The 8,340-nt window shown below is 39.7% G+C and overlaps 1 protein-coding gene across 2 annotated transcripts in view; it reads left to right on the plus strand.

Annotated features, from left to right (window-relative positions):
* LOC139951447 (protein sel-1 homolog 3-like) overlaps window positions 1-8,093 on the plus strand; it is a 31,173-nt gene extending 23,080 nt beyond the window's left edge. For both annotated transcript variants that reach the window (XM_071950352.1, XM_071950353.1), the window contains exons 16-23: window positions 496-620; window positions 974-1,057; window positions 1,633-1,723; window positions 2,349-2,436; window positions 3,470-3,576; window positions 5,359-5,486; window positions 6,059-6,158; window positions 6,324-8,093. In XM_071950352.1, the coding sequence (XP_071806453.1) occupies window positions 496-620; window positions 974-1,057; window positions 1,633-1,723; window positions 2,349-2,436; window positions 3,470-3,576; window positions 5,359-5,486; window positions 6,059-6,158; window positions 6,324-6,434 (834 nt within the window). In that variant the 3' untranslated portion in view covers window positions 6,435-8,093. The remainder of the gene's footprint in view (window positions 1-495; window positions 621-973; window positions 1,058-1,632; window positions 1,724-2,348; window positions 2,437-3,469; window positions 3,577-5,358; window positions 5,487-6,058; window positions 6,159-6,323) is intronic.
* The last annotated feature ends 247 nt before the right edge of the window (window positions 8,094-8,340 follow it).

An 8,340-nucleotide genomic window follows, 5' to 3' on the forward strand; every position in this document is an offset into this window, starting at 1 on the left:
CAGAGTAAATAGCGAAAAAATAGCCAGTTGGAGAAGAAAAAATCAAGACTCTGTAAACCCCAGTACATAGAAAACAATGAAGCTCATTACACATTGGAGAAAAAATAGCTTTGGACAACAACAACCTGTACAAATTTGGTCTTAGAAAATGACCTTTTTTTTTAAATAAGATGCCAGGTTACCGGATTGTCTGTTTTTTCCTCTCTTTGTTTTTCCTTGGTATGTAATTTGTGCTGTGTAAACTTGAGCATTGCAAATAAAATAAAAATATATATATAAAAAGGCGTGCTCATTGCATAATTGCTCGGGCAAACTGTTCCACAAAAAGAAACCTTTGTAAGCAAGGCTTTCTTTTGCTTAGGCACTTACGACCCACTACTCTCTGACACGAATGGAATAAAAAGCCAAAACATTTACCCGTATCCACGCTGAGCTCCCAGAACATCATCAAAACCGAACAATGATCGTGTTATTATTCCTTCTTATTATTTCCAGGAAATGGCATTCAAGTATTTCCAGAGGGCAGCAAACAAAGGTCATATAGACTCTGCTGGGGTCATTGGTGATATATACAATCAAGGAACGAAGAATATGTCGAGGAATAGTCAACAAGCAGCCTCGTAAGTGTGGCCGGGAGTCAAGTGCGTTGAACTCGTGGAGGAGGGGTTTTTTTAGGGGGGAGATTTTTTTCTTAGACTGAGATCGTAAAACTACTTTTTTTCTATCAAAGTCATTAAAGCAATCGCACAACATTGGTAAACAGTATTGTCCAAAGGCCCACACTTCGTGTATCACAACTTATATATAAAATAGCAAACCTGTGAAAATTTAGGTTCATTCGGAGTCGGGAGAAAATAACGGAAAAACCCACCCTGACACGTGTTTAGAATAAATCCGTTATTCTCGATACCGAGAATTGATAATTGATTATTATAATTATTCTTTATTATAATTATTCTTTTCATTGTTTCAGCTGGTCCCGCTTGGTCGGTGAGCAGAACCCAGAGATAGGGATGGCATTACGTAAAGGTCTAGATGCCTATCTGTCTGGATCATGGTACGTATTAAAGGCACTGGGGTCGACTTCCGAAAGATAGTCCTAACTTAGACTTAGTTCTAGGACTCTTTTACAGACTTAAATCGAGTAACTCCTCCTAACTCTGATATGGAAAGGCTTGCGGTAGCACCATGGTATAATGACTATATCTAATGAGTTGGGGTGGTTCTGAAAAGAACCGTTGGTTTCAACTCGACGTTTCGATCAGAAGATGATCAGAGCATACTGATCGAAACTACGAGTTGAAACCAACAGTTCTTTTCAGAACCACCCCATCTCATTAGAGATAGTCATTACATGGTGTAACCGTAAACCTTTCCGTATCGTCCTAACTAGAGATGGGACTAGTCTTAAGTCTTTGTAAAATCCACATCCGGGCACTATAGGTGAACTTCTTGCCTCAACTCTGCAGCAAATTTCTTTCTATGTTGAGTGCTTAGTACCTCCTTGCTTAAAGAACTTGAACGCATAAGTTTCAAACTATTATGCAAGTTTCAAACGGTCATGATTTGGTGGTGTATTGTTGGCGTACCTTCTTACCAGACGCTTATCCCTAGTTTCTATTGTCAATCCAGGGGTGAGAGCATCGTATACTACATGATGGTAGCCGAGACTGGGCTAGAGGTTGCTCAGTTCAACGTCGCTCACCTCTGTGAAGAAGACTATGTAAGTTTTTATCAACCTCGTTCCCAGCGGTGTACGATCAGAATGCCTTGCTAGTCGGGCGATGGTTTTCTTGACGCGTGATCAAAAAAGAACACAGTTTTTAGGCCTTAGGGATGACTTTAAACTGTGTGGCCCGTCAAGATTTCCATCGCGGGACCGACTTTAAACCGGCCTTAGAGTCATACGCAGAGCGCGCTATCAAAAGAGGCCTTTGGTTCAAATCCTGATCTAGTATTTGTTCTGGATCTAAATTTAATATTCTCAAAGCTCTAATTAGGGCCAAACGAGAAGAGAAGATGATTACTTCAGTTTTAGATGTTGGAGGAAAACCCAAGAGAATTATTCCAGGGAAAACCCACACAGTCAGGTAGGGACTGAAAACCCAATCCACATAGTGCCCCCGTTGGGATTCGAACCGGCGTCCCACAGGTGGAAGGCGGGGCAAGACACCACTACTCCAGGTTGACCATGGTTCAAAACCAAATTATTTAAAATTTACCCAGTCAGTTTTCATTGTGATTTACAACTTGATATTTAAATTTAAAAAAGTTGCCTCCCCTTTAGTTGGTCACACAGAGTGTTCAACCTTGCAGACTGCTAATTTGTTTGTTTGATTTGTTTGAAGGATGGAGTGGTGTCCAGCTTCATTAGAGCCGACTGCAAGTGGAGATATTATAACATGTCAAGCCACTCTAGGACGCCTCACATTGTCTGTAAGTTTTTTTAAAGTTTTTTATTATATTATATTTTATTCCGCATACTTCACAAGACAAGTGGAAGTGTCGTGGCCGAGCGGTTAAAGCCATTATACACTTTCGGTAAACAGTATTGTCCAAGTCCCACACTTCGTGTATCACAACTTATATATAAAATAACAATCCTGTGGAAATTTAGGCTCAATCGGACATCGGAGTCGGGAGAAAATAACGGGAAAACCCACTCCTGTTTTCGCGTGTTTCGCCGTGTCATGACATGTGTTTATAACAAATCCGTAATTCTCGTTAACGAGAATTTATATTGTTTTACCGTTTTCTCAAAAAGTAAAGCATTTCATGGACTAATATTTCAAGAGAAGTCTTTCACCATTACCTTCTGTAAACCCTGTAAATTATTTGTAAATCTGTGAACCTTTTTTTTTTTTTCTGTACCGAAAGGGTCCAATGGCTTTAAGAGAACCAAATTCAAACTCTGGTGTTTCTGATCAGCAGAGTATGGGTTCGAGTCCCAGTTGTGACACCTGTGTCCTTATGCAAGACACTCGACCATTGCTTTGTCCTTCAGATGGGGGCGTAAAGCCTTTGGTCCAGTGTGTAAAAGAACCCAGTGCACCTTTATATCAAAAAGGGAAACAGTTCGCCCGGGTGTTCCTGGTTTGATTGGCTGCATATTGCGCCACAGTACCTTGTAAACCATTACACTTTGCTTTAGAGGATTAGATCACATAATTCCATATAGTCCCACATACCTTGCAGGATATACTGCAAGTCTAAAAGCCTTGAGCATCACTGACTGACGGATATGCGCGCTATATAGACCTTATGCACATGACGTCATTTCAGTAGGGCGCCCTCACCTAGAGGTCAAAAGGAGGTTGTTCACTGGCCAATCCTGTGCGCCGCGCGTACAAATCTGTGCGTTTCGATTGTTTCGTCACCGTTTTTCCACTAAGATGGCCGCTGGATGACGTCAATGCATAAGGTCTATAAGAAGCCACTATTATTTATTATTGTTATATTTGTATTGTAGCGCAATTGAAGATGGGGGATTATTTCTACTATGGCTATAATGGTGAGGCTGACAATGATACCGCTGTAATGTTCTACACAATGGCAGCCAAGAAGAACGATCCTCAGGTATGTAGCAATTATTCAGGCCTTACTCTTAAGCTTTTTGTTAGGTAGCCAACCGGGCTAATAAACCCTGGGTCTTAACTTGCCCCCAGGAAGTGTTAGAAGCCCTGATTTTAAACATGTATTGTCATACTTAATGTGTCTTTCTGATGCGTTAATGTTAGCAATCACAACCAGTATATTTGGCAAATAACAGTCAAACACTAAAAAGTAAACTTGCATAATAATAGTATTTAATGGTAAATAAATGATGGCGCTGTCCAATTCAGTGACATTTTGAGATTGTTGACTTGATACCATAGGTTTGCAAATCAAATGTTTGCAAGGTGTATGGGTGGGGCCCATGCCAGTTTAAATATATCTCTGTTGGTTGGGTAACCGTAAAATGTGTTGTGGGTGGATATATTTGGGGTAACCGAGGAAGCCGTTCTGACGGTTGCGTCATTGGTTTGTGTGGGTTGGGGTGAGACCGCGGGGATATTTTTTCAGATCCCCTTTATAATTATAGCAATAACATGTTTTCGTGCCTCAATTTCGTGCACTCTTCAGTTGCGGTGTGGGTGATTCAAATTGAATCTGTAGGTCTCCAATCTCAAACGAGAAAGAAAGGTTATGGGTTGTGTTTGCCGTTAGGTTCAGGGTGAAGGTTGGAAAGAATATTTTCCTTGTTAACCTGTTTTTGTTGTTCGCACTTACGTGAAAAGCGGTTGGCTTTTCTATTGGATTGTGAGTGGTGAGCTCCTTTAACCAGTTTATGTTTTGCCATTGTGGGAGAGGGTATGGAAGGTGAGTTTTATTAATAAAATAAAACTTGATTGGATTAATTATAGTATGAGGGAATGCCTTACTATATTAACACAAGTATTGTGTTGTAAATCTCTCTTAGGAAAGTGTGTTGGTCCTGAAAAGGACCGGTTGGTTTGGTTTAAAGTTGGAGCTTAGTTGCGTTGTTCGTGCTTTCTTTTCGTCCCCTTGGTCGGGTGTTGTTTGGGACGGGTGAAGAAGCCGAAGTAGTATTTAAATGAACCATTCATGTAAAGCGCATACTGTAGATGCGCCTTGGGGTGAAAAAAAGATAGACATTAGACAAAAAGTAATTACATAAAGGAAAATTTACATCTGAATGAAAGAAATATGATCATGTTAAATTCAAACAGGTTTCACAGTTTTTAGTAGCCCACTGTACAAGTTGAGAGGCGATGTTTACTAGCTCGTAGCAGTTTTTACTAGACAGTGTACCCCAGGCTTGTGTTAAATGCAGCCTTGTCATTCCATGTCGGATTCTTCTGTGCACACAAAATCTTTGGCTACCGCATCCCAGGTTGTATCATAAACTTGGGATACCTGGCCACACGGCAGCCAACGGTTGTATGGCTTCTGACTGCCACTCCTGAACAAAGATATTGACTTGGCTCTTTAGCTCTTTTGGTAGAGCAACGGTGTGTTGGTCCAAAAGAGCTAACCAGGGTTTTCATTTTATGTCACAAACTAACACGGTCAGTCATTTCATGACTCAACAAAATGGCCGACTGTGTTTCTTCAGTGGATGCGGAGCATCGGATGATGGCCCTCCAAACCTGTTGGTCTTCCATTGCTGTTAGCAGCTTCTCCTAGTGCAGACCAGAGTCCCGGCACAAGGTGTCCACATAAGTGGTTTGTGGTCTGCCATGGGAACAGTGACCCTTCATAGGGGTCTGTAGCACCAGCCTACTCGCCGCCAGCTCAGTATTTTATTAAACCATTTCAAATCAAATCAAATCTATAAAGTTTGATTTTGTTTTGCAGGCATTGTTTAATCTTGCTAGTCTGGTCGAGGAAGGTATTACCATCGATGAATCTGTTTTGAGATCACTTCGTATTCCAAGTGCCTTGAGTTCCGATACCAATGGACTCATAAAGATTCTCTACAGGAGGTAGGTTTGAAATGTTCTCAAACTATTATAAGAATTTATTACAGAAGAAACATGTAACCTGTTGGGGGAAAAGTATTTTTAGTACTATTATATTTGTCAGTACTTTTTGTCTAATGTTAACTTCTTGTTTTTTTTATGTGCTGTTGATATTCTTTTGTGGAAATCATGCAATATACTTTTCTTGTTATTATTATGTGGAAGTGCCGTGGCTATTCAGCAGAGTGTGGGTTCGAGTCCCAGTCGTGACACTTGTGTCCTTAAGCGAGACACTTAACCATGATGCTTCGTCCTTTGGATGAGACATTAAGCCGTTGGTCCCGGAACCCAGTGCACTTGTTGAAAAGAAGGGGTTTGTCCCGGTATTCCTGGTTTGCTTGGCAGCATATTGTGCCACAGCACCTTGTAAACCATTACATGGTGCTAAGGATTAGGTCTCACATTTCAAGCGTAATCCCACATACCTTGCATGAAGTAGTGTATGTCAAAGTACCTTAAGCGTCACTGAGTGATAGATATGCTCGCTACATAACAAGCCACTAATATGATGATTATTATTACCTTTTGAACCTTAGGTGTCGTGATAGGGGTAAAGACTCCTATATCCCATGCAGTCTGGCTTTACTACGAGTACAACTAATGGAGCTATGGGGAAAGCACACACTTGCTGTACAGGTAGATCATATTTCATTTCTTTGCTATGGGAAGCTCCATTAATTAAAGAAGTTAACTATCTTAGACAGTTACCAATAGTGTCCAGTGCCTTTAAGACGGTTAGGTCTATTGTGAAATGCGCTAAATTATTATTGTTTCTTCATCCCGTCTTTTTTTTCTCCACAGTTATCCGGTGCCTTGATGCTGTGCCTTCTTACTCTATACAGCATCACAATAGCTCTCCAGCATACCAGATGGTATTGTGACCCCACACAGGGTCAAAGTTCACAGGACTAAAGGTCATACAAAGGTCAGAGGTTTGAGGGCCATCAGAGCACCAAATAAGCCATTTGCGAGTTAGATTTGAATAATGTCTTGTACAGTGACGTGCTTGATCTCAAGCCGCCACTTAAGTTTGAATTCCTCAGACTATCAAGACAGTTGCTATGTCGCATGATAAGGGGCAAGCTTTTGCCTAGTTATGTAAGTGAACACCCATACACAATTCTGAATGGATGTGTATGGTACAATGGTACTAGGGTTTGCATATCTGGAGGTTGCGATACAAACGTTTGGCCTGAACCATTTGACAGAGCAACTGACCCTATAGTCTGAGGAATTAAAATGTAAATTGTACATTGCGACTAAGGCAAGTCAGTGTACCAATAATACTCGCAAATGGCTTATTAGTCCAGATTCTGTTATGCTTGTATTCCAGCTCCCAGTGTTGGATGCAGTGGTTGGGGAGCAAAATTATACTCATTTTTATTGATGACAACACTCAATTATTCGTTGTCCACCAACGACCCTCCCCTAGAAACTGACTCTCTGGCCCCGCCCCTGATTTTATCTATAAATGTTTAAACCCGTCACAAAGTAAAGCCGGTCCGAATAAGCGGCTACAGCTAAGGCTACAGCTAGATTTCCGCGTCATCATGCGTTGAGGTATAGGACGTCCTTAGGAACACCCGTAGCCAAAGCTGTAGACACCAATTCAGATTTGGGCTATGTACTTACAGGAACATTACATAACAGCTTAAGTAAGTTTTATGGAAATCTGTGATCTTCAGGATTTTTTTTTTCTTTCCAATTCTGTATCGTTCCTTCAAGTAAATTGTTTGAAATCAGTGCCACAACCTTTGAAACTTGTCACAAGATCAACAAACCTACCTACAGATTAAGACATCTTTTGTAGAATGTTTATTTTAATCTCGTACACTTCGCCCGATATCAAAGCACGTATGGTATCAGTCGTTCTAGTTTAAAACAAAGTGATTTATAGATCTTATTATAATAGAATTTAAAATATTACTTTTGTCTTTCATTATACCCTAAGAATGCCTTAGAATTATGATTTGTATATATTTGTAAAAATGGTTCTATATGATTCTTGGTCTGATCTTGTACGGCTAACTCCCGGTACTTTTTGTCTGATGGTCCTTTTTCTACTTTTTCATGTTTTTTTATGTGAAAAGTTTGATCAAAACTTGATATTTTTATTAACTTGTATTTGAAGTTAATTTCTCTGCCTTACATGTATATGTAATCTGTATCTTTAATGGATTTTCTGTATTTTATTATGTGCAATAGTAGTTTAGAAGTTAATTTCTAGCCATTTTTTTTTGCTTTTTTTTTTTTTTTTTTTTTTTTGCGACAGTTACGACACAATCCTCCCCTGTCTAAAACACACAAATAATGTGGTGAAAAAGCAATTGGTTTTTTGGGCATACAGTTATCAAGCCTTCACAACTTGGAAAAAACCTGAACTGAATTTGGGAAAATTTGAATGGCTTTGGTGTAATCAGTTGATTTATCGATCTATTGTTTTTTTTTTTAGTGCAGTAGTTTATGCCCAGTAATAATATTATAGTTAATGTATTTTCTTTATGCTTAGTGACTTTTGTTTTGAGTTAAAGCACAACAACAAAATCACGACAGTCTTCCAAAACCGTTAAATTTTTTTTTAAGTGCTTTTATTTTACATACCTTTACTTTCATGAATGCAGAGAATAAGTAATGGCCTTGGGTTTGACCCCGCCAGAGAGACTCTATTTTGGGGTTGAAACATCAGAGGGCGCAATTTTAAAAGCTGTTATGCAGAAAATATTGCTCAGCAAATTGCGTTGCTTAGCATAAAATGAGAAGGGCACCAGTTGCAACAATGTAAACTTTATGGAATTTTGGCAGGTAACCAGTTTCTGTT

Source organism: Asterias amurensis, chromosome 19 (genome assembly GCF_032118995.1).
Source record: "Asterias amurensis chromosome 19, ASM3211899v1".
Taxonomy (NCBI): domain Eukaryota; kingdom Metazoa; phylum Echinodermata; class Asteroidea; order Forcipulatida; family Asteriidae; genus Asterias; species Asterias amurensis.